General features: G+C 41.4%; 1 protein-coding gene across 1 annotated transcript in view; it reads left to right on the top strand.

The window, feature by feature from the left end:
* LOC106569071 (BMP/retinoic acid-inducible neural-specific protein 3-like) overlaps positions 1 to 26928 on the top strand; it is a 104432-nt gene that overhangs the window by 52796 nt on the left and 24708 nt on the right. Inside the window, exons 3-6 of the mRNA XM_014140029.2 lie at positions 5930 to 6120; positions 7397 to 7578; positions 15826 to 15931; positions 24749 to 24985. Of these exons, the coding sequence (XP_013995504.1) occupies positions 5930 to 6120; positions 7397 to 7578; positions 15826 to 15931; positions 24749 to 24985 (716 nt within the window). The remainder of the gene's footprint in view (positions 1 to 5929; positions 6121 to 7396; positions 7579 to 15825; positions 15932 to 24748; positions 24986 to 26928) is intronic.

Here is a 26928-nt window from a genome sequence, read left to right as displayed (position 1 = left end):
TTGCATCTGTCAGACAGGACACAATATGTGCTTTCTGATGGTTTTAAGTCAAATTACCTCAATATTACTAAAGGTGTCTCGCAGGGGTGGATTTTGGGACCTGTCCTCTTTATTATTTATATAAATAATCAGCAAAAATCTAACATTCATCTGTATCCATATAACACTATTATGTACGCTATTGCCACTACACCTGACCAGGCTAGGTAGGACCTGCAATCTGATTTTGTTGCCCTGCAGAAGTCCTTGTTGATTTAAAATTGGTACTTAATGCGGAAAAAACTAAATGTATTTTGTTTTCTAATTTTCTTACAAATATTTCAGATGGCTTACCTATTTATTCATTGGATGGTTCTTTCATCGAGCTGGTTCCTGCATATAAATATCTGTGTATTTGCATTGACAATAAATTGACATTTAAAAACATACGTATGAGCTAGTTAAGAAGCTGAGATTTAAGGTAGGCTTCTTTTATAGAAATAGATCATGCCTCTCCCTAAACAGCAGGATTCAGATTGTACAGTCAACTTTCCTGTCAGTTCTTGACTATGCGGACAAAATGTATCAGAATGCAGTAGCCGCTACTCTTAAACCTTTGGATGCCGTCTACCATAGTGCCCTTTGCTTTATCACAGATGACAGTTTTAACACGAATCACTGCAAGGTTGGCTGGTCCTCATTAATGTCCAATAGGTCACTGCATTACTCCCTCTTTGTTGACTAAGTTCAACTACACAAGCCTACGACCTACCTACTGTAACTTTGTTGTTGAAGTTTAAAACAAGTTACAAAACACAAAGAACTCTTGAGGTTCTTCGGGTCTCCGCAGAATTAAGGAAAATACGCTTACATTTTTATGCGCCCCACTGCTGTAACAATTTGCAGATCTCATTAAAATTGGACGTTGGGACCTAGTAGCTGAGAAAGGTAACTGTTTTTTGCGTAAGTTATACTGAACAAAAACATAAACGCAACATGCTACAATTTCAAAGATTATACTGAGTTACAGTCAATTGAAATAAATGATTTAGGCCCTAATCTATGGATTTCACATGACTGGAGAGCATAGACCCACCTACTTTGGAGCTAGGTCCACCCACTGGGGAGCCAGGCCCAACCAATCAGACAAAAAAAAATCCCCACAAAAGGGCATAATTACAGACAGAAAAAAACTCCTCAGCACCCCAACCCCTCCCCCTCCTCAGACGATCCCACAGGTGAAGAAGCCGGATGTGGAGGTCTTAAGCTAATGAGGTTGTGACGCCGGTTGGACGTACTACCAAATTCTCTAAAATGACATTGGTCGAGAAATGAACATTAAATTATCTGGCAACAGATCTGTTGGACATTCCTGCAGTCAGCATGCCAATTTCACACTCCTTCAAAACTGTGTGCAATTGGCATTGTGTTGTGTGGCATTGTGTTGTATGACAAAACCTTTATTGTCCCCAAGGTGCACCTGTGTAATAATCATGTTGTTGAATCAGCTTCTTGATATGCCACACCTGTCAGGTGGATGGGTTATCTTGGCAAAGGAGAAATGTCACTAACAGGGATGTAAAAATAATTGTGCAAAACATTTTTGCTAAATAATATTTTTGTATGCATGGAACATTTCTAGGATCTTTTTAATTCAGCTCGTGAAAAATGGGACCAACACTTTACATGGTGTGTTTATATTTTTGTTCAGTATAAAATGTATTTACATTGCATTCGGGAAGTATTCAGACCCCTTAACTTTTTCCACATTTTGTTTTACGTTACAGCCTTATTCCAAAATGGATTAAAAAAATATCCTCAGTCTACACACAATAACCCATAATGACAAAGCAAAAACAGTTTATTTTTGTTGGTGCATATGTGTACTTTTTTTTTTAAATACCTTACTTTCATAAGTATTCAGACCCTTTGCTATTATACTCGAAATTGAGCTCAGGTAAATCCTGTATCCATTGATCATCCTTGAGAAGTTTCTACAACTTGATTGGAGTCCAACTGGTAAGTTCAATGAATTGGGCATGATTTGGAAAGGCACACACCTGTCTATCTAATGTCCCACAGTTGACAGAACAAAAACCATGCCAGGAGGTCGAAGGAATTGTCCGTAGAACTCCGAGACAGGATTGTATCGACGCACAGATCTGAAGGGTACCAAACAAATTCTACAGAATTGAAGATCCCAAGAACACAGTGGCCTTCATCATTCTTAAATGGAAGAAGTTTAGAACCACCAAGACTCTTCCTAGAGCTGGTCGGCCGGCCAAACTGTGCAATCGGGGAAGAAGAGCCTTGGTCAGGGAGGTGACCAAGAACCTGATGGTTACTATGACAGAGCTCCAGAGTTCCTCTGTGGAGATGGGTGAACATTCCAGAAGGACAACCATCTCTGCAGCACTCCACCAATCAGGCCTTTATGGTAGAGTGGCCAGATGGAAGCCACTCCTCAGTAAAAGGCACATGAAAGCCTGCTTGGAGTTTGCCAAAAGGCACCTAAAGGACTCTCAGACCTTGAGAAACAAGATTCCCTGGTCTGATGAAACCAAGATGGAACTCTTTGGCCTGAATGCCAAGCATCATGTCTGGAGTAAACCTGGCACCCTTCCTACGGTGAAGCATGGTGGTGGCAGCATCATGCTGTGGGGATGTCTTTCAGTGGCAGGGACTGGGAGACTAGTCAGAATCGAGGGAAAGATATGAACGGAACAAAGTGCAGAGAGATCCTTGATGAAAACCTGTTCCAGAGCGCTCAGGATCTCAGGTCTGAATGTCCTTGAGTGGCCCAGCCAGAGGCCAGATTTGAACCTGTTCGAACATCTCTGGAGAGACCTGAAATAGCTGTGCAGAGACTCTCGGTCGCAGTGTGGACTCCCTGTTAAAATAAAGGTTAAATAAAGGCTAATATATACTGAAAGCAGCTGTTGTGATCCAGGTTAACCTGTTGGCTATAGCCGTTCCGCTAGCGGAATGCCTAGCCAACATCCAATGGAACAGCATGGCGCGAAATACAAAACATCAAAAATCTAATAATTTCAATTTCTCAAACATACGACTATTTACACCATTTTAAACATACACTTCTCCTTAATGTAACCACATTGTCTGATTTCAAAAAGGCTTTACAGCGAAAGCAAAACATTAGATTATGTTAGGAGAGTACATAGACAAAAATAACCACACAGCCATTTTCCAAGCAAGGATATATGTCACAAAAACCCAAAACACAGCTAAATGAAGCACTAACCTTTGACGATCTTCATCAGATGACACTCCTAGGACATCATGTTACACAATACATGTATGTTTTGTTTGATAAAGTTCATATATATATCCAAAAACAACATTTTACATTGGCGCGTGATGTTCAGAAAATGTATTCCCACCAAAACTTCCTGTGAATGAGCACATCAATTTACAAAAATACTCATCATAAACGTTGACAAAATACATAACAATTATTTTAAGAATTATAGATACAGTACTCCTTTATGCAATCGCTGTGTCAGATTTTAAAATAGCTTTTCGGCGAAAGCACATTTTTCAATATTCTGAGTACATAGCTCGCCATCAAAGCAAGCTATACAGACACCCGCCAAGTTCTGGGGTCACCTAAACTCAGAATTAGTATTATAAATATTCTCTTACCTTTGCTGATCTTCGCCAGAATGCACTCCCAGGGCCGGTTTCTTCCACAAGAAATGTTGTTTTTGTTCAAAATAATCCATATTTATTTCCAAATATCTCCGTTTTGTTCGTGCGTTCAGGTCACTATCCAAAGGCATAACGCGCGAGCGCAATTCAAGACACAAAAAGTCAAAATGTTCCATTAACGTTCTTAGAAGCATGTCAAACGTTGTTTACGATAAATTTTTATGGTATTTTTAACGGAAAATTGCAATAATATTCCAACCGGACAATAGCATATTCATTCAAGAAGAAAAAGAAGGAACGGCGCCGTTCTTAGAAGCATGTCAAACGTTGTTTACGATCAATCTTTATGGTATTTTTAACGGAAAATTGCGATAATATTCCAACCGGACAATAGCATATTCATTCAAGAAGAAAAAGAAGGAACGGGGCGCTCGCGGGATCGCGCATCTTCAATCCCTTTATCCAGGCAGTCCACTCATTGACTGAGCTCCTTTTCTCTGCCCAGTTACAGGAGACGGATGAAACAACTTTCTGAAGGCTTTTGACAGCCAATTGACGCCTTAGGAAGTGCACTGTAGTTTCGATAGGGATTAGAAAAAAGAACTACAATTCTCAGATCTCCCACTTCCTGGTTGAATTTTTCTCAGGTTTTTGCATGCCATATGAATTCTGTTATACTCACAGACACCATTCAAACAGTTTTAGAAACTTCAGAGTGTTTCCTATCCGAATCTACTAATAATATGCATATTCTAGTTTCTGGGCCAGAGTAGTAACCAGTTTAATTTGGGTACGTTTTTCATCCAGCCGTAAAAATACTGCCCCCTATAGCGAAGAGGTTAAATCCATACATACTGTACAGTTGGTTATATTTTCTATGGATTTAGGCTGCCTCATGCAAGCATGCTTTATGAATACATTTTCTAAATCACGCCCTCAACGCAGGTGTGGAATACATTCTCATCTGCAAGATCTGATACATACAGAGAGATCTAGACGCTGTTATTAACTTATTAAACATTATCTTCTATGTTGTAACTGAAACTAACTTAGAGGTAACACTCATAGAAATAGAATGAATCACTAATTATATGGTGATACGTTTCACAAACATGTACAAGTAGAAGCCTTGGAAAAATTCTGTTTCATTGAGAAACGTAATGGAATGTTAAAACAGTGGTACTATCCAGGTGCTTTTATCGAATGGGGAATGGAGTAGAGGTAGAGAGTTTTGGCTTAAATAATTCCCTGCAATCCTGCAGAGCTGCAGGTGCAGTCAGCTTGTTCTAAAGCCCTGTAATTAAGAGCATCTATCATCATTAGCACTGGAACGGTCAGCCAATGCTTTTACAATTAACTCTTCAAAATCCCCATGGAAGAAAAGTAATTCTCTGTTCACAACCTCTGTCATCACAAATTTTTCAGTCAAGACAACATCATCCAAAGCTAATGGGCAGCATCTCATGGTCTTTGCACATTATAGGCAAAGACTTGTATGATAATGTGATGTAAGATTTGAGGTTTACTTTGGATCCTTGGATTATCCCTATCAACATTGGTTTGCAATTGCTTCGTATCCCTCAAAATTATTCCAAAGACCGGTGTTTTTTTCATGTTTTGAAAGAAATATTTGTGTACACTACTGCACATTTTTACAGAAATTGGACAAAAAAGTTTGTTCTTAAAGTCTTTGAAATTGTGCAAGCCATACTTAGTACTAAATAACAGTATGCAATTACACTTTAATTATTATACTTACATGGTATGGTACTACCAATATTATTCCTGTGGCAAAATGCTCATATATTGTAAGGTTGGACTAAATATGTTTTCTATACTTTCTTTCATTGAATAATGATCATCAAACATTTTCCATGTTCTGTACTGTATGTTGTCAAATAACTTAAAATGTATTTGTCTATGCCATTCATTCACATTTCCTGTAACAGTTGGTCTTGACAATATTGTAATGCTGACTTCAAATAATCTGCAAAATAAATGTCAGTATGGAATGTCAAGTTACATTTTGCCAAATAGCATGTTGTTCTTGATGTTTTGTTCTTTTTTTTGTTCTGAAGGAATACATACATACAGTATATTATTATTCAAATGTAATCCTTTGTTTTGTTGGAAATGTATGCACTTCAAGCTATATTTTCTGCTGATATTTGCATTCTCTCACATAAGTATCAACCAATGAATTGACCCAAGCACCATGAATCAGATGGATTTAAAAATTGTCCCATGGTTCACTTGAATTGAGATCAGTTTGTTGTTGCAGGGAATTCAGCCATTGGAAAGTGAACAGCTTGGCTACAGAGAAGAGGGACGTTTTTAAGGCCCAATTGCCGCTGGCGCCGGAGTTTCTACGCAACCTGAGGTTGCTGGGTCGAAGACCAAGTCTGCAGCAGATCCACGAGAACTTGATCAAGAAATATGGAACTCACTTTTTGGTGTCTGCTACGCTAGGAGGTAAGCAACTTCACATACACCTACTCAGTGGCACTTAGCTTTATGTTTTGTGGCTAAGGGATGTTGTTACTCATCTTAGTCTGTTCTCAAAATTGCTTCGGTGTAATGTCATCTCCTCAGATATTGATCATGTTGACTGCCTTAAAACAAACCAAAGATTACTCATACTGTATATATTTAGTCTGCTCATGATATCACTGTTGACAGGGCAACAGGCATAGTGGTTAAGAGCATTGGGGCAGTAACATAAAGGTCGCTGGTTTGAATCCCTGAGCAGGCAAGATGGAAAAATCTGCCGTTTTGGCCTAAAGCAAGGCAGTTAACCCCCAATAACGACTGCTGCCCGGGCACCGATGACATCGATTAAGGCGGAACACGCATTTGGTTTGAATACATTCACTTGTGCAACTGACTAGGTATCCCCATACCAGTAATTTCCGTCAAACAAAACTTAATTTTTACTATTCAAAATAAGTTAATGTTAATACATATGGTCAGTCATTCTCTGTTGGTATGGACGAAGTCTGCTTTGTTGATTTGGCAATCCATGATTCAGGTAATGCTGAATACATGAGGAAATTCCAACAGTTATGCACATAGTTTGAGATATTGAATGCTCTTCTCCCCCTAGCATCTAAAAAACCTATTGGACAAACAGTCCTGGTTGTGGTCTCTAAACATTTTCTATGACATCAACCAGAATACTACTATGTCTGATGATACGTAGGCACTAATTATGATGCCACTTAATGGTGGATATATGAACTGAAGTTACAGAGTCGAAGTGACAACAAAGATGAATGCAGTGGAAAAGCCATACTGAGCTCTCGTAATTACCGGCTCAAACAAAAGGGATGGGACTATACACTGCATGCTAATGAGATAATTGCAAATAGTAATGCACACATTCTTATGCTGGGTGCTGATGGTATCGCATAGCCTCAAGGTAGAAGAGAGCTAAGTACACTGTCTGGTCTAGCAGAATCATGTGAATACTATAGTGTTCTTTAGAAAAGTCTGGGTTTTCATACAAGACAGAGATAGACCTTCACAATCTGTCTGCAGTCTATGAGCTTTTGTCTGAATGCCTCCGTTAATTCCTTTCATGGAGGATAATGGCACCCATTACTCTCAACAAGTATTAAAACTTTCGGTGTCATTATGATTAAAGTGACCCAGTTCTTTTAGTTGTTCTTTATTATTAAGGACCATGTGTAACGTTGATTGAAGATCCCACTGGGATTTTTATTTTCTCTTCTATTCTATCTTTCTACAGGAGAAGAATCGTTGACAATCTTCCTCGATAAGCAGAAGCTCAGTAAGAAATCGGAGGGACAGGGAAACAGCTCTGTGGTCTCCTTGGAAGTATTGCATCAGTTGGCTGCCTCTTATTTCACAGACCGTGAGAGCACCTTGAGACGACTTCACCACCTACAGATAGCCACCTCCGCCATAAAGGTAGATCTACTGCTACTCTCAAGGACACTCAGTCATTGAAACATCCAGTTTCTCTTTCTGAATATATTTGATTAGTTTGACAGAGTATATTCCATTTTTCAGCTGATTATACATGGAACTTGTATTTAGCCGGTTTATTTTTATGTGAAACAGAATGAAGGTAGACTACTGAGACCTTTGGCATTGAGAATTTGTTCTGTCTGTCTCTAATACAATGCTTAACTCTAGTAAAGGAAGGTCGCATGGGTAATGTTTTGTTGCTTAGCAGCTAACTACTTAGCATACATTTGAGTTCCAAACATACACTCTAAAAGGCAGGATTATCATCTGCATGCATTGAGTACTGGTGTATCATGATGACAGGAGGTGAGTGGGTGGACAGGGCTTGCTTTAAACTCATTGAAATAACCAAATTAATTTAACACCGGACTGTAAGATTTCTCAACTTTTCACCTTGATAAAAAAAAACTTATTCTGAACATTTGGGACTTGGCCATGATTTTGGATGTATGCTTATATTTGATATTTTAGTAATTTAGCAGATGGTCTTATCCAGAGCGATATTAGTGCATTCATCTTAAGATAGTGATATGTTGTTGTCTCGCCTAGCTATCGTAGGAAGTACATTTACGCAGACGTGGGATTTATTTAAAATACTCTTTAAAGAGAGGTAGGGTTTTAGACGTTGTCAGAAGATGGGCAGGGACTCCTTTGTCCTGACATTAGGGAGAAGCTTGTTCCACCTTTTGGGGTGCCAGGACAGAGAAAGAAGAGCTTTGACAGTTTGAACGGGAACTGCCCAGTGCGAAGACATCAGATGTGGCAGAACGGAGTGCTCGTGTTCGGGGGAAAGGTTTCACCATAGCCTGAAGGTAGGGAGGGGCAGTTCCCTTTGCTGCTCTGTAGGTAAGCACCAGGGACTTGAAAATTATGCAAGCTTAAACTGGAAGCCAGTGGAGTGTGTGGAGGAGCGGGGTGACAAGGGATAACTTGGGAAGATTGAACACCAGGCGTGCTGTGACGTTCTGGATAAGTTGCAGCCAAAACAGGGTTGCAGTACTCGGAATGGGAGATAACTAGAACCTGCACCCCTTCCTACGGATGTTGTAGAGCATGAACCTTCAGGAGTGAGTCAAGAGAAAAGAGGAGAGGGCCTAGAACCAAGCCCTGGTGGACATTAGTAGTAATAACATGTGGTGAAGACACAGATCCTCTTCGCACCACCTGGTAGGAGTGACCTGCTGGGTAGGATGCAATCCAGAAGTGTGCAAAGAATGCACATTCCACGCAGCCCTGCGAGGGTGGAGAGGAGGATACAACCAAATCAAATCAAATTGTATTTGGCACATGTGCTGAATACAACAGGTGTAGACCTTACAGTGAAATGCCTACTTACAAGCCCTCTTAAGGATCTCTACAGATCGGTGTCCCACCCTCGGGACGATTGAGCTTATGTGCGCTAATGTGATTAGCATGACGTTGTAAGTAACAAGAACATTTCCCAGGGCATAGACATATCTGATATTGGCAGAAAGCTTAAATTCTTGTTAATCTAACTGCACTGTCCAATTTACAGTAGCTATTACAGTGAAATAATACCATGCTATTGTTTGAGGAGAGTGCACAGTTATGAACATGAAAAGTTGTTAATAAACCAATTAGGCACATTTTGGGCAGTCTTGATACAACATTTTGAACAGAAATACAATGGTTCATTGGATCAGTCTAAAACTTTGCACATACACTGCTGCCATCTAGTGGCCAAAACTTACATTGTGCCTGGGCTGAAATAATACATTATGGCATTAATAGCATTAATGGTATTCTTGCATTTCAAAGATGGTACAAATATTTTTTTTTATGTTTTTTTTCTGCTTTTTATTATCTTTTACCAGATCTAATGTGTTATATTCTCCTACATTCATTTCACATTTCCACACACTTCAAAGTGTTTCCTTTTAAATGGTCCTTGCTTCAGGTCCTGAGCTATAGGCAGTTAGATTTGGGTATGTCATTTTGGGCAAAAATTGAAAAAAAGGGGCAGATCCTTAAGAGGCCAGTGATCTGATGGTTCATGGTGTCGAAGGCAGCAGATATACATTACATTACATTATCAAAAGTATGTGGACACCTGCTCATTGAACATTCATTCCAAAATCATGGTAATTAATATGGAGTTGGTCCCACCTTTGCTGCTATAACAGCCTCCACTCTTCTGGGAAGGCTTTTGAATAAATGTTGGAACATTGTTGCGGGGACTTGCTTCCATTCAGCCAATTCCTCCCAAAGGTGTTCGATGGGGTTGAGGTCAGATCCCTGTGCAGGCCAGTCAAGTTCTTCCACACCAATCTTGACAAACCATTTCTGTATGGACCTCGCTTTGTGTACGGGGGCATTGACATACTAAAACAGGAAAGCGCCTTCCCCAAACTGTTGCCACCAAGTTGGAAACACAGAATCGTCTACAATGTCATTGTATACTGTAGCGTTAAGGTTTCCCTTCGCTGGAACTAAGGGGCCTAGCCCGAACCATGAAAAACAGCCCCAGACCATTATTCCTCCTCCAGCAAACTTTACAGTTGGCACTATGCATTGGGGAATGTAGCGTTCTTCTGGCATCCGCCAGACACAGATTTGTCCATCGGACTGCCAGATGGTGAAGCGTGATTCATCACTCCAGAGAACGCATTTCCACTGCTCCAGAGTTGAATGGCAGCAAGCTTTACACAACTACAGCCGACGCTTAGGCTTGTGTGTGGCTGCTCGGCCATGGAAACCCAGTTCATGAAGTTCCCGAAAAACAGTTCTTGTTCACATACTTCTGTATATATATATAGTATATCTAGGAGGATGAGAACAGAGGAGAGAGTCAGCATGTTCTGCTGTGACTCATAGAAAGCCTTTCAGTTTTTTACCCCTTCTTTCAATCTTGTCTCTTCACTGCAACTCCCCAACGGGCTCGGGATGCGAAGGTCGAGTCATGCGTCCTCCGAAACATGACCCGCCAAACCACGCTTCTTAACACCCGCCCAACCCGGAAGCGAGTCGCACCAATGTTTCAGAGAAAACACCATTCAACTGACAACAAGGTCAGCCTGCAGGCGCCCAGCCTGCCACAATGAGTCGCTAGAGCGCGATGAGCCAAGTAAAGCCCCCCCGGCCAAACCCTCCCCTAACCCAGACGATGTTGTGCCAATTGTGCGCTGCCCAATGGGACTTCCGATCATGGCCGGTTGTGATACAGCCCGGGATCGAACCCGGGTCTGTAGTGATGCCTCTGGCACTGTGATGCAGTGCCTTAGACCACTGCGCCACTCGGGAGGCCTCAGATGTTTTTTATTAAACCAAGCAGAAAGAGCCATAACTCTAGTACTATAGTGGTGTACCGTTTAGCCTATTAGATTCAATTGGGGTATTTTAGGCTTTTTAATGATCAGACTTTACATTATTTAGACAACATCCTGTCAGCTAGTCATTCATATTGTTCTTTAAATAGACAAATGTGTTAGTTTATTTTAGATTCGTTTATTTTCTGAATATTTACCTGTGAAGCTACATACCATGTGGTGTAAGTTATTCTCTCTTACCAAATTGTGTCTTGTGTTCCCCAACCGTCTAGTTGCGTCTAGAGGACAAATGTCCCATTTGACCAATGGTACACTTGACTGTCATGACTACATACAGTACAATGCCTTTATTTGTTATGACAATTGTCCTTGAGGTATTGTGAGTAGGTTTGGCCATAGACTACACCGAGAGCAAAATATAATGATAGCAATATGACATGATCCCAGTAGCAGTACTATACTGTATGTTTACAGCTTGATTTACTTTTATTGATTGTTAATTGATTGAACTACATTTAATTTAATCTACTTAAATAGTGATGTTTGGACTGTACGATTACTTGTCAAGGTCTACAGAGTTACCATTAGCATTTCACAGAGGACCGGTACCTTAATATTTGTCAGAAAGTTTCACAATGGGCTGTACTTGCTGTATGTATCTTAGCTAACTGGCAGGCAGCAGGACTGTCTAAAAAATATTAGCTGCCAGGTCCGATTAAGCACCAGGAATCAGTGTTTTGAACTACACTGAGAATACAAAACATTAGGAATACCGACATGGTGAATCCAGGTGAACGCTATGATGTATGATCTCTTATTGATGGCACCTGTTAAATCCACTTCAATCAGTGTAGATGAAGGGGAGGAGACATGTTAATAATTAAAGAAGGATTTTTAAGCCTTGACACAACTGAGACATGGATTGTGTATGTGTGCTATTAACCATGTTTCCATACTCAGTTTTTATGTGTGTAAAGTCATGTATAAAAAAAATCATAACAACTGTGATGGAAACAGGAAGTTTCTATGCAATTTTATAAATGCCGACAGATAATTTGTTTGTTCGACATGGTGGGATCTTTTTTGTCTGTAAAATTAATGTGAGAAATGGAGAATTTTTTTAAATTACCAAATATTGATATAATAACCATCATATCAAAGTAAACTTGTAATCACGCGATGACATGATTTGGTGTGTCCTCCCACTACGACTTGGGAAGCTATGCAGTTTAAATTAGCTTTCAGATAAAATAAGTTATGATGAACTTCACAAGGTGGTGAAAGTGTATGGTATGAGCTTGATGCTCCTTTCCAATAAATGTCAAGGGTCTTATTCTGGTGACATGATGTTCGATGCTTGACTGCCATTTTGACAAAAATAAACATTCTCACTCTTATCAATAATATCATCATGTAGACTAGCCCGCCTGCAGAGCCTCCCCGCACTATATCTACGAGCTGTTGGCTAGAGGGTACATGCAAAGACCGAGTGTAACAGCTGTCGTGAGAGAGAGTGGACCAAAACGCAGCGGAGTTAGTGTTCATCATATTTAATTAAGAAAGAACACTATACAAACACAAAATAAGAAACTGACAGCCAAACAGTCCTGTCAGGTGAAACACAATGAAAGAAACAATTACCCACAAAACCCCAACGGAAAAACATGCACATGTGTGACTCCCAATCAACAACAACGAACTTCAGCTGTGCCTGATTGGGAGCCACACACACGGCCCAAAACAAAGAAATACAAAAACATAGAAACAGAACATAGAACGCCCACCCAATGTAACACCCTGGCCTAACCAAAATAAAGAACAAAAACCCCTCTCTATGGCCAGGGTGTTACACCGAGTCAGCACATTTGCTATTTAACGCAACAGTTTTTGTGACAAAACTCTCGGGAGAGTTGAAAATGCGATGGAAACACCTTGAACATTACATTTTTATACGGTACATGAAAACTTAAGTGAAAAAGTATATTTTGTACACTACATCATCATGCAGTGATTTTTTTAGTTTGGTGGAAACACACCACTAGTTGGAAAATGCGCTTATTTTCTTTATGCAGATTTTTGAATATTTGCATGAAAATCTGCCACCAATTGGATGGAAACCTAACTAGTCAGGGGTTGAATGGGCAAGAAAAATATTGAAGTGCCTTTGAACAGGGTATGGTCGTAGGTGACAGCCACACCGGTTTCAGTGTGTCAAGAACCGGATCATTGCCGAGTTTTTCACATTCAACAGATTTCTGTGTGCATCAAGAATGGTGCCCCACCACCACCCAAAAGACATCCAGCCAACTTGACACAACCGTGGGAAGCATTGGAGTCAACATGGGCAAACATCCCTGTGGAATGCTTGTCCATGCCCCAACGAATTGAAGCTGTTCTGAGGGCAAAATGGGGTTCAACTTAATATTAGGAAGGTGTTCCTAATATTTGTACACTCGGTGTATGTTATAGGACAGATAGATAAAAAAAATCATATGAAGCACTCTGCAAATACCTGGCTTCAGCCCTGCAGTGCTTCAAGATGAGAAGCTGCTGGTTACATTTTAGCAAAATTATCATGTCTAGTATGCGAGCCACCTGCTCCTCAATGCTCTGCCAACTGAGCTAATCATCCATGAGAGAGTGGGATGTGCTTGACCTGCCTGCGTACATGGCTTTAGGCTTTGTGGTTGTAATGAAACTTCTGGAGGAGGAATGAAATATATTATCTTACGTAATGCAGGGGGACCATAAAGTACTAGTCCACAATATATAGCATGTAGTGCTGCACTGACTTGATATTGTTTGACAAGGGTCGATAGAGAAACAATATTTTATAATAAATCATCTGTAAAACACATTATTTATTGAGTATTGTTGCTTACTGGCAGCATTTCTTTTGTAAAGAAATACAATCTTACTATCTTACATAACTGCGAGGGAGATTTGGAAGGAGATTTGCAAGGGAGGTTTATATTGATAGATGCGCTAAAGAGATCAATTTACAGAATCTTGCCTTTTCACTGTTGCCTTTAACATTTTTGAGCTCCGTACTACAGTATATTATTCATATTTCATTGGCTTGGAGGAGAAGATTGACATGGATGAAAGTATTTTGTTAAGGGAGATTTTAGCCCGGGGCTTTAGTGAGTGTTCACACTTGCACATTCTAATGTGGGATCGCACCAACCTTAGCCCAGGTCTCGCTGGCCCTGTTCGAGAGCAGGGTTAGCACCGACTTTTAGCCACAGAAACAGAAACACACTGCCAAAATAGCCAGTGTGAAACGGGGTCAAGAACAACGCATAGAATTTTCACTTTCCAATCAGAAAAGCAGAATTTTATCCTTCCATCTGAGAACAAAGACTTGAAAAAAAAACAATCTGTGTGAAAACATTGGTTGCTATGGCTAACAAAAACGGTTGCTATACAGGCTGGATAATATCTTCTCACTTAGCTAGCCAACTGCTCCAAAAACTCTACAGCTGGAAGGGCAGCAAATTCTCCATATTCATCTGTTTTAATAACTTTTCAATGTAAGGGATAAACACAGACGTTCTGTACATTACCTTGGAAATAATGGATGACGAAGCGAGACGAGGCAGACACAGCATTCTCTGTATAGGGGCGAGATCACATTTTTTTCAATGAAACATCGTTTCCGAGGTCGGACAGGCAGACAGCAAGGTTTATACAAACCATCACATACAATACTGTCTTTGGTATATTGAGGTTAAGACAAGAGGATTCTAATATCCCATAACTCTTTGCGCCACTACTCAAGGGACAAGCTTCTACATTCGGGAATGACTGGGAGTGAATGGTAGTAGCACAGAAAGTTTGCCATCAAAGTGAAAAGTAAACACATTCATAGTGAATATCAGCTAACTACTCAACAGTTTTACTGTCATTCCTATCCAGCCACTTTTTTACTGGAATTCCTGACCGCTGGTCCCACGAATATTAATTTTTAACGTTTCCTCACAGAATTATTACAGTGTCTTAATCTTCCCATCTTCAATTACATTTAACATTACATTTAAGTCATTTAGCAGACGCTCTTATCCAGAGCGACTTACAAAATGGTGCATTCACCTTATGATATCCAGTGGAACAACCACTTTACAATAGTGCATCTAAATCTTTTAAGGGGGGGGTTAGAAGGATTACTTTATCCTATCCTAGGTATTCCTTAAAGAGGTGGGGTTTCAGGTGTCTCCGGAAGGTGGTGATTGACTCCGCTGTCCTGGCGTCGTGAGGGAGCTTGTTCCACCATTGGGGTGCCAGAGCAGCGAACAGTTTTGACTGGGCTGAGCGGGAACTGTGCTTCCTCAGAGGTAGGGGGGCCAGCAGGCCAGTGGTGGATGAATGCAGTGCCCTTGTTTGGGTGTAGGGCCTGATCAGAGCCTGAAGGTATGGAGGTGCCGTTCCCTTCACAGCTCCGTAGGCAATCACCATGGTCTTGTAGCGGATGCGAGCGTCAACTGGAAGCCAGTGGTGAGAGTGGAGGAGCGGGGTGACGTGAGAGAACTTGGGAAGGTTGAACACCAGACGGGCTGCGGCGTTCTGGATGAGTTGTAGGGGTTTAATGGCACAGGCAGGGAGCCCAGCCAACAGCGAGTTGCAGTAATCCAGACGGGAGATGACAAGTGCCTGGATTAGGACCTGCGCCGCTTCCTGTGTGATGTATTGTAGCTTTTACTCAGGTCATCTTCAACCTAGCTTTTACTTCCTGGCATGGGTACACTCAAAATGGCTGCCAGTCCACCCATTAAGCCCTCATTGACTTGAATGAGAAACCCTTTCTATTAATTATATTTCTATGGGTTAGACAACCTAACAACAAGGTACATGATTCACCAGTAGGCATAATAAGGCATTAAAGTATCTCCTTGTCTCCTAGGTAACAGAAACTAGGACCGGGCCCCTTGGATGCAGTAACTATGACAGCCTTGATTCTGTAAGCTCTGTCTTGGTACACAGTCCTGAAAATAAAATACATCTAAAAGGTAAGCTATTGCACTCCATTTTCTAAACAGTTGCTCTGTGTTCTATTGTGTGTGTATAATATACTCATTATGTTCTTTGTTCTATGCTGCAAGACAAATTACTTGGAACCCACAAAAAATATTTTTGCTGCCAAGTAGAAAAAATTACTTATTTAGTTTCAAATGATCATAACTCTCCAACTTGATGTAAGGGATTATTTTGGTGGAGAAACTTTCTTGCGTACAATAAACTCTCGAGGCAAAAGCTTTGTATTCCCCTTGAGTGCTTCACTGTTCTCGCCAGCTCTGATCTATACAACCAATGCCATATGATTTTGATAAGTGTAGATCAGTGCTTCTAAGCTTAGCAGTGGGCTCTCATTCGTCATTCCTCAAGACTATTCATTCAGGCTCTTTGACTTGTGAAATCATGCAGTATTGAATCTCAAATCATAGATCATATCTGTGAAGCAAGGTTTTGAAAATCCTGGTGTGTGGGATTATTTTGGGATTGATTCATCCATCTGCTGGGGACTGGTGCTTTAACGATGTATAAAATAAGCTTTGGTGACGTCCCAAAATGGTACCTATTCCCTACATAGTGCACTACTAAAGGGAATAGGGTGCCATTTGGGACACAAACTTTCAGTGCTGCTTCCATAACCTGGCTCCCAGCAGGTCCAGCCAGCAGGTCCAACATGGCTGCACCGGTCCAACAACAGAGGCTAGACAATAGGGGATTGGGCAAATATCAGACAATGAGGCCCAGATGGCCAGGACACAATCCAAGGATGGAGGAACAAAATCTCCATACGCCAAGCCGTCATTCCCATGGACACCACAGGGATAGCTAACAACAAGGAATAGTTTAAAGACCATCTGATAGGCCAAAACGTAAACTATGGTAAAGCTAGGGTAAGATGGACTGTAGACAGTAAGAAAATATGCGGCTTAAATGCTCTAATAGAAGAAAAGCATTGATGACGAGTGGCTAAGGGCTATTGCGGAGATTTAATCCTATTAATTTTATAAGCCATTTACACTACATGACCAAAAGTATGTGGACTACTCGCTCATTAATGTCTTAATCGAAATTACGGCTTGCCTCTTATCCACTCATCATTCCCTTACGCCATAGTTTGTACATCTCAATTGTTATATTGCTTATATACAGTAGGTCTATCTTATTCATGAATGATTTCATAGTTTTGCTTATTTGTGTATTATAATTAGCTCATGTGCTTTTCTTCACGAGGAGGGGATTCTATATGTTGTTGGGTCTGTAACCATGTTTGCCAGTGACAGTCTCTTCCCATTCAACACATTTTTTTTAACAAAAGGTTCAGTAATAGACCCATGTTATTCCAGTTGATATTGCAAGGGTTGTTTTGTTTGCGCAATGTGCTGTCTATGCGCCGGTATATTGTCTATTGTCATGCCCTGACCTTAGAGCCTTTTTTATTCTCTATTTTGTTAGGTCAGGGTGTGACTTAGGTGGGCATATCTAGGTTTCTATTTCTTTGTTGGCCTAGTATGGTTCCCAATCAGAGGCAGCTGTTTATCGTTGTCTCTGATTGGGGATAGTACTTAGGCAGCCCTTTTTCCCACCTGTGATTGTGGGATCTTGTTTTTGTGTAGCTGCCTGTGAGCAGCCCAGAACGTAACGTTTTGTTTTCTTCTGTATTGTTTTTGGTGAGTTTCATATTTATTAAACATGTGGAACTCTAAGTATGCTGCGCCTTGGTCCATTCATTCAGATGAGCGTGACAGAAGATCCCACCACCAAAGGACCAAGCAGCGTGGCCAGGAGGAGCCAACATCCTGGACATGGGAGGATATCCTGGACGGTAAGGGATCCTGGACATGGGAAGAGATCCGGGCCGAAAAGGATCGCCTTCCATGGGAGCAGACGGAGGCAACGAGAGAGGAACGGCAAGGAAAACAGGGATCAAGGAGACGACGGAAGCCCGAGAGGCAGCTTAAAAAAAAAATATGGGGGGGGCACACGGGGTGGCGAACGAAGCAAAGGTGGGAACAAGAACCAACTCCCTGTAATTACAATGAGGAGTTGGTCACGGTTCAGATACCATGTTTTCCGGTTCTGCGCACCGTGCTTCCAATGCGCACCCTTAGCCCAGTGCGTTCTGTGCCTGCTTTCAGGAGTTGCCGTGCTAAGGTGAGCATCTGTCCAGGACGGATTGTTCCGGCTCAGCGGTCCTGGTCTCCAGTGCGTCTCCTCGGCTCAGGATATCCTGCGCCAGCTCTACGCACGCCAGCACAACCCAGTGCGGCCTGTGCCAGCTCCCCGCACTTGCCGTGCTACAGGGGGTATTCAGCCAGGACGTGTTGTGCCAGCTCTACGCTCCAGACCTCCAGTCCGCCTCCACTGCCCAGTGTATCCTGCGCCGGCTCTACGCACTATGCCTCCAGTGCGCCTTCACAGCCCAGTGCGTCCTGTGCCAGCTCTCCACACTTACTGAGCTAAAGTGGGTATCCAGCCAGGACGCGTTGTGCCAGCTCCACGCACCCGGCCTCCAGTGCGTCTCTCCAGCCCGGTGCGTCCTGTGCCAGTTCCACGCACTCGGCCTTCAGCGACGGTCCCTGGCCCGAAGCCTCCAGTGATGATCCATGGCACGAAGCCTCCAGTGGTGATCCATGGCACAAAGCCTCCAGTGGTGATCCATGGCACAAAGCCTCCAGTGGTGATCCATGGCACAAAGCCTCCAGTGGTGATCCATGGCACAAAGCCTCCAGTGGTGATCCATGGCACAAAGCCTCCAGTGGTGATCCATGGCACAAAGCCTCCAGTGGTGATCCATGGCCCGATGCCTCCAGTGGTGATCCATGGCCCGAAGCCTCCAGTGTTGATCCATGGCCCGAAGCCTCCAGTGATGATCCATGTCACGAAGCTTCCAGCGACGGTCGGCAGTCCAGAGCCTCCAGCGTCGGTCGGCAGTCCAGATCCTCCAGCGACGGTCGGCAGTCCAGATCCTCCAGTGACGGTCGGCAGTTCAGAGCCTCCAGCGGGCGTTCCCAGTCCAGAGCCTCCGGCGACGATCCATGGTCCGGTGTCCCCGGCGACGTTCCACGGTCCGGTTCCATGGAAGTGGGGGGGAGCCTCAAGCGGAGCGGGGTCTGCACCGAGAGGAGATGCCCACCCAGACCCTCCCCTATAGGTTCAGGTTTGCATCCGCACTTTTGGGGGGGGTACTGTCACGCCCTGACCCTAGAGCCTTTTTTATTCTCTATTTTGTTAGGTCAGGGTGGGACTTGGGTGGGCATATCTAGGTTTCTATTTCTTTGTTGGCCTAGTATGGTTCCCAATCAGAGGCAGCCCTTTTTCCCACATGTGATTGTGGGATCTTGTTTTTGTGTAGCTGCCTGTGAGCAGCCCAGAACGTCACGTTTCGTTTTCTTCTGTATTGTTTTTGGTGCATTTCATATTTATTAAACATGTGGAACTCTAAGTACGCTGCGCCTTGGTCCATTCAGACGAGCGCGACACTATTATTATAGATCCTTGTGATTGTTCTTTCCTTCCTTTTTAGACCATAGGCCTAATAAAATGTTGTGTAGTGGCTTTGCTGGCATGCATCTAAACAAATTGGTTGAGTTTGCCCCACCAAGATTTACATGCTAAAAATCGCCACTACCCCAATTTATTAAGCTTTTTAGGGACAAGAAATTGATCATACCTAGGCTAGAGAAACACAATGCAATAATGTATTTTTTCTTTTTTCTAGTGAGTAAAGAGTTCTAGTCTAGGCTGTAAACTGCAGTGAATATGCCATTTCAATGACCGCTAAAAAGCTCTGCGTTTTGATTGCATGTTTCATTATGAAAATAATAATCTAGCCTAGGCCTGATTAGGCAACCATTTGGATCAGTAATGGGTATTTTCTCGACAGTAAAGGCACATTAGCAGGCTAGTCATAGTGTGTATTTTGTGTATCAGCGTTAACAGATAGGCCTACCATCTGACAATATAGCCTTCTCATGCGCCAGTTATTTAGGCAATCTTACCGTGCCTTCTCTCCTTTCCGAGCAGACTTGCTCACCTAGAACCAAGAATGCTTCAACAGAACAAGGTTTTGATAAGTTGTCAATTTTTTATTGTCGGATGGACGGGGGGGCCTGGCAGCTGGGTAAGCGACTGCTTATTTAGCTTCTGCCTAGAGCCGGCTCTGCTTCAGAGCATCACACGTCTGGCTAAGCTTTATTTCAAGAGGAAAGAAATAGATAAGCAAGTGACAGTGATGACAATCTCTCTAATCCAATAGTGAAGCCAAGTCTAAGCATCGTGAACACAGGAGAAAAGATGAAGGACTGGAAAAAGCAGTCAGTATCAAGAAGTGAAAGGAAGAGCAAGAGCATATCTACTGGTCTCTCCCAGCACAATGTATAATTCATGAAAACAAAGTCCAAGGGTATATCCTCCAAAGATATTCCTCACCTCATGTTCTGGAGGCGTAACACTAAATTTAAATGTTCAATCCAGGATTTTGTTTACTTTGTGGTGCAGGGCTTATCTAAAACTGTGGGATATATTTTTATGTTTGTCTTATTCCTATAATAAATAAATTGATGCCTGTACAATGCTATTTTAGCTATTGTTTACGTGAAGTGCACGAAAAAAAGCTATCGACAGGAAACCTAAATCTTTGCTTCACCTCTCTGGTAGCCCAAGAGCAATTGTAAATTGAAAGTTGGCTTACCATGATGTATAAACCACAACCATGAAAAAATGCATAAATCAATCCACATATTTAAATGATTGATAAATAGCCCTATCTCACTGTATTTGCAGCTAATTAAACCATCAAACAGTGCATATTGGTCACTATATTAAGCATATGGTTTAGAGTCTATAAAGATTCCAGGAACAAAAATTGTGTTTATATTATCTTTTTTTAACCAAGGAAAATGTGATCATTCATTTCTTAATCTTCATTAGGGGAAGCCGACACCCAAAAAGTATTTTACGGCACTGTAGAAATATTTAATGATAATCTACCTTTTTCAAATACATGTTAAATTGAAGTAGATTACCATTGTAGGGTTACTAGAAAACAAACAATCACAGCTAATCCCATTTCAGACTCCTATTATTCATTGCAACGGAAAAGCCCATGTGGTTCAATAATAATATGAAATCCCAGAGGTTAATGCCAGTCTAATAAATGTAATATTTTCCAATTCTTTAAAAGTAGGCTGTAGGGTCGTCTGCAGACAAGCATTTCAGCGAACACTAATTTGCTTCGAACACCCACGACAGAAATGTCACCACAAGTCAAACAAGCACAAAGTAGTGTGAGGAGAGGAATGAGCTCAGAGCATTCTCTTCGTTCAGCCATCGCTAATTATAAACGCAGCTTGTGCCAATTTCCAGCGCCTTCCTCAGGTTTGACATTTAAATTGCCAACCCACTTAATACCGCCGTCTCCTGAAGGAAGCCCACTGCTGACAGATACCCTGTAACTACTGAGAGATGGTTGAAAATCTGTGTGACAGTATTTTTTTAGATTGCGTGTGTGTGACTGTGTGTGTTCTAATGTGTTGAATTTTGTAACTTTCTTAGCTAAAGCATCTCTGCACTTCCAGCAAGACAAGTCATTAGCACAGGGAAAAGAAATGAAATATGGGAAAGTATTGTTCTTGACAACTGAAGCTTGCAATTCCACAGAAAAGTACTCGTTGCACTCTCTCCCCCAAAAAAGTGGCAGAGATGGAAGGGCTGAGGTGAAGAGGCTGTTATTTAGCCGTCTCCCAAATTAAAGCCCATTTCTGCCAGATAGCTCTCCCATTGGCTCACAGAACCTGTCAGCTGCCAAGGCAGGGAAGGAAGACTGTGACTAATTGTGTCTGCTCTCCACTATTCAAAAAGTAAATACCAAGGAACACATATAAATATTCATAAAAAGGCACACGGATTGACTCCACTCTTGAAACATTTCCAAAGTAGTGCAAACTGAGAGGAAGCCTTTGTCACAGCTAACATGTTCATTAGATTCCAAACACCCACAGCTGAGCTTCTGACTAAACAAAAACATTAGGGAAATTGAGAAAAAGCACACAATTTAATACATATTATTGAACTCTCTGCAAGGTTATTGATATGTATTGATCAGAAAAGGATGTTACCATTTAAAACAGATCATGGGTTTTCAAATTATGTGTGATTTAAAATTGGACGGTATCTTTATCAACATTGAATATCACCTATTTTAGGTGCATGTACAGTGCATTCGGGAAAGTATTCAGACACGTTGACTTTTTCCACATTTTGTTATGTTAGTCTTATACTAAAATGTATTAAATTGTTTTTTTCCTTCCTCAATCTACACAAAATATCCCATAATGACATTTTTGCAAATGTAAAACTGAAATATCACATTTACATAAGTATTCAGACCCTTTACTCAGTACTTTGTTGAAGCACCTTTGGCACCGAAAACAGCCTTGAGTATCCTTGGGTATGACGCTACAAGCTTGGCACACCTGTATTTGAGAAGTTTCTCCCATTCTTCTCTGTAGATCCTCTCAAGCTCTGTCAGAGATGTTGACTCAGGTTCAAGTTCGGACTCTGGCTGGGCCACTCAAGCACATTCAGAGACATACAAAGCCACTCCTAAATTGTCTTTACTGTGTGCTTAGGGTTGTTGTCCTTTTGGACGGTAAACCTTCGCTCCAAGTCTGAGGTCCTGAGCACTCCGGAGCAGATTTTCATCAAGGATCTCTGTACTTTGCGCCGTTAGTCTTTCCCTCAATCCTAACTAGTCTCCCAGTCCCTGACGCTGAAAAACATCCCCACAGCATGATGCTGCCACCACCATGCTTCACCGGAGGGATGGTGCCAGGTTTCCTCCAGATGTGATACTTGGCATTCAGGCCAAAGAGTTTAATCTTGGTTTCATCAGACCAGAGAATCTTGTTTCTCATGGTCTGAGAGTCCTTTAGGTGCCTTATTGGCTAACTCCAAGCTGGCTTTCATGTGCCTTTTACTGAGAAGTGGCTTCTATCTGGCCACTCTACCATAAAGGCCTGATTGGTGGAGTGCTGCAGAGACGGTTGTCCTTCTGGAAGATTCTCCCATCTCCACACAGGAACTCTGGAGCTCTGTCAGAGTGACCAACAGGTTCTTGGTCACATCCCTGACCAAGGCCCTTCTCCCCCAATTTCTCAGTTTGGCCAGGTGGCCAGATCTTGGAAGAGTCAATGGTGGAAAATGTACCCAATTGTCATACTTGAGTAAAAGTAGAAAATGACTAAAGTAAAAGTAATCCAGTAAAATACTACTTGAGTAAAAGTCTAATAGTATTTGGTTTTAAATATATTAAGTATCAAAAATAAATATACTTAAGTATCAAAGTAAAAGTATAAATCATTTCAAATTCCTTATAATAAGCAAACCAGACGGCACAATGTTCTTTGTTTTTTTTATTGAAAGATATTCAAGGGCACTCTCCAAAACTCAGACATAATTTACAAACAAAGCATTAAGCATGTTTAGTGAGTCTACCAGATCAGTGGCAGTAGGGATGACCAGGGATGTTCTCTTGATAAGTGCATGAATTGGACCATTTTTCTGTCCTGCTAAGCATTAAAAATGTAAGAGTACTTTTGGGTGTCAGGGAAAATGTATGGAGTAAAAAGTACATTATATTCTTTAGGAATGTAGTGAAGTAAAAGTTGTCAAAAATAGAAATAGTAAAGTAAAGTAAAGTACAGATACCCCAAAAAAGGACTTAAGTATTTTACACCACTGGGAAGAGTCTTGGTGGTTCCAAACCTCTTCCATTTAAGAATAATGGAGGCCACTGTGTTCTTGGGGACCTTCAATGCTGCAGACAATTTTCAGTACCGTTCACCAGATCTGTGCCTTGACAACTGTCTTGGAGCTCTACGAACAATTCCTTCGACATAGTGGCTTGGTTTTTGCTCTGAAATGCACTGTAAACTACGGGACTTTATATTGACAGGTGTGTGCTTTTCCAAATCATGTCCAATCAATTGAATTTACCACGTGGACTCCAATCAAGTTGTATAAACATCTCAAGGATGATCAATGGAAACAGGATGCACCTGATCTCAATTGCGAGTCTCATAACAAAGGGTCTGATACTTATGTAAATAAGGTATTTAAGTTTAACATTTTTAATACATTTGTAAACATTTCTAAAATCTTGTTTTCACTTGTCATTATGGGGTATTGTGTGTAGATTGATGAGGAAAACATTTAATTGAATTAATTTTAGAATAAGGCTGTAATTAAACAAAATTTGGAATAAGTCAAGGGGTCTGAATACTTTCCGAATGCACTGTATATCAAGTGTAAGCCTGTCTCATGCAGTAAAGGACATTTGTGCAGGCATGTATACAGAGGGGAGGCATGTTCTAATGGGTGGCATTGTTTAACAGAACTGTTCCATCAAAACATTAGTCTCAAATAGCATCCGATTACCTATGTATTGCACTACTTTTGACCAGGGCCCATGCCTCCTCTTTCTAGCATCGTAGGCGCATTATTTCATAACCTTGACCATCTACACTCTGGATTTTGTTTGGCATTCTCTGCCATATCTCTGAGATTTGTGGTCTTTATACCTAATTCTCAATTACTAGCAACCAAGTTCCTTTGTCTTGCAGTGGCTACAATAAACAAGCCAATTATAGTAATTCCCATCTCATTTTTAGACTTTTGCTCTCACTATGGAGACAAATGAGGGATAAAGGGGACATATTGCTTTGTTTTGAACATGAACTTAATGTAACTTGACGTCACTAAAATATAATATTTCATAAATGACAAGATGCTATAATATTCTCCTCTGTACTCAGGTTTACAGGATGTCCTTCCAGAATTCCTCCGGAACCGTTTTGTGGAGGCTGCTCTCAGCTACGTGGCATGCAACTCTGAGGGGGAGCTTTTGTGTCGTAACAATGACTGCTGGTGCCGTTGCTCTGCCAAGTTCCCAGATTGTAACTGCCCCTTTGCTGATATTAAAGTCATGGAGGAAAATCTGCACAAAAGCAAGGAATCCTGGACCAACTTCAACACCGAATTCATGGAATCAGGTGGGCTATTTGTTTTAGTTATTTGTTATTCATTTCTGTCAAGCTGCATTTGAAAGCTATTGGGAGGAGCAGGACACAGGTGTGCGATAAAATGGGCAAGGAAAAAATATACAAAAATCCCAAAATGGCTAGAACCATTTAGCTCAATATCAACAAACATCTAGCTCATGCCCTGAATATGTGGTTTGAGATTGGAGGCAGGTCGTTTTCCCCATTGCTGTTGTTTCTCTGCCATCTATCTGCAAGAGAGGGCTTCTATCCATCTGTTGGATTCTGTATAATATGGAAAGTGCATTCTGAGTGACGTTTTGAAGGCAAAGACATGCTCCTTGAATTCACTAAACATTATTTTGACAGCAATAGCAGAGCAGCTCTCACATTAAATCGTTATAAAATGCTGCGTTGTTGACAGGCTACTGAAAAGGAGAAATACGTTTCCTCATAATTACAACATATTCTTTTACTGCTGATGTTTTTTGTCTAAAGCCTAACTTGAGCAATTTGTCCTGATAATGAGCAAATTACCTCTTAATTTTTGGGGGAATGGTTGAGTGTCAAAGCAAGCAATATGCAAGACATATCTTAAAAGGTACACACACACACACACCTAAAAGCAAGCCTGAAAATGCATTATGTACAATACAGAAGAAGGGAGTGACCTAAGCACTAAGCATTTTTAATGGGGCAGAGTTTGTCTTTTTATGGCTCTCCACTTGCCACAGAGCAAAGCATCCAAGACTCAGTGCTGCTGGCAAGAGTATGCTTACAGTCTGAATGCGAGTTTGAGCTGCAGTTCTGCTGAGATTAGTTGATAAATATTGTAGCGGGGAAAAACTAGAAATTGGTGGAGAGTGCTGGCACATCATGTACCCTTGGACCAAGTATTTCCCCCAGCCAAGGAATGATCCAATCAGGAAGATAAATCCTGCCTCCGTCTCCAAAGCCTCTCCTGCCCCACGATGGGGCTTCAATGAAATCCCCCCCAAATCCCTTTAACTGTAGCACTTCACTCATCAAAATGCATATCTACTTTCAGCAGGTGAAGTGGCTGGCTCCAGAGGACTAGTCCAGCCAAGGCAAAGCCTGGCTAGATGTATATTTACTCCAGTCATTAATTTGTTCTCATTGTCAGAAGGCTAGATGGGTTGGGAGTCTGGCAATATTAATAAGAGGACTTTTATTAGTGGTTCAGCAGCGAGGCTGGTGAAACCCTATTGTATTTGTTTCTATTGTATTGCCAGGAGAAATTGGACACATCGCCATAGGATGAGCTACTTCTGTACTCCTTACCACGCTTGTCAAATATCAGAACTCGAAATCAAACAGATCATGCAATATGCTTTTGAAATATTTAGGATTTTACTTTAAACATCTTCTCCAGAATTGCTAAACAGACTGGAATGAAATATGGTATATAACCTCTATGGGTCTTCTTGAAACGCAATATTTTCCAAGACTATAGCTCAAACAATATGTCCACCAGTGGTGGTTGGTGCCGTTTAAAATGAGGGATGGTGATTATTTTTTATGAACATGGCCTTATTTCTATTACAGAATATTGGATGACTGTCATTCATATTCCATTCACCCAGCTCAATGTAACATCAATAGGTTTAGGCTACTACATGATACTTGAATTTCCCCTTTACCCATCATGAGGTTGCTACAACCTAGCCTATGAATTAAAGTTTACAACAGAGAGAATTGAGTAAACAAGGTGAGACAGTGACACATTCAATACCGCCTTGCACATTATTGCCTGCATCTAGCTGATCTACGGAGTAATCATTAGTCCAACATTTGCCAATGGAAAATTCTATTGGCCAAATACAGGTCATTTTATCCCTGTTTTGAGTGAGACGTTGCTTTCCTGACACCACATTCTGAGTGCCCTCATGTCCTCCCTGTAGGCTGTCTCATCATTGTTGGTAATCAAGCCTACT

Source organism: Salmo salar, chromosome ssa14 (assembly GCF_905237065.1).
Source record: "Salmo salar chromosome ssa14, Ssal_v3.1, whole genome shotgun sequence".
NCBI lineage: Eukaryota > Metazoa > Chordata > Actinopteri > Salmoniformes > Salmonidae > Salmo > Salmo salar.
This window is presented reverse-complemented; position numbering and strand designations above follow the sequence as displayed.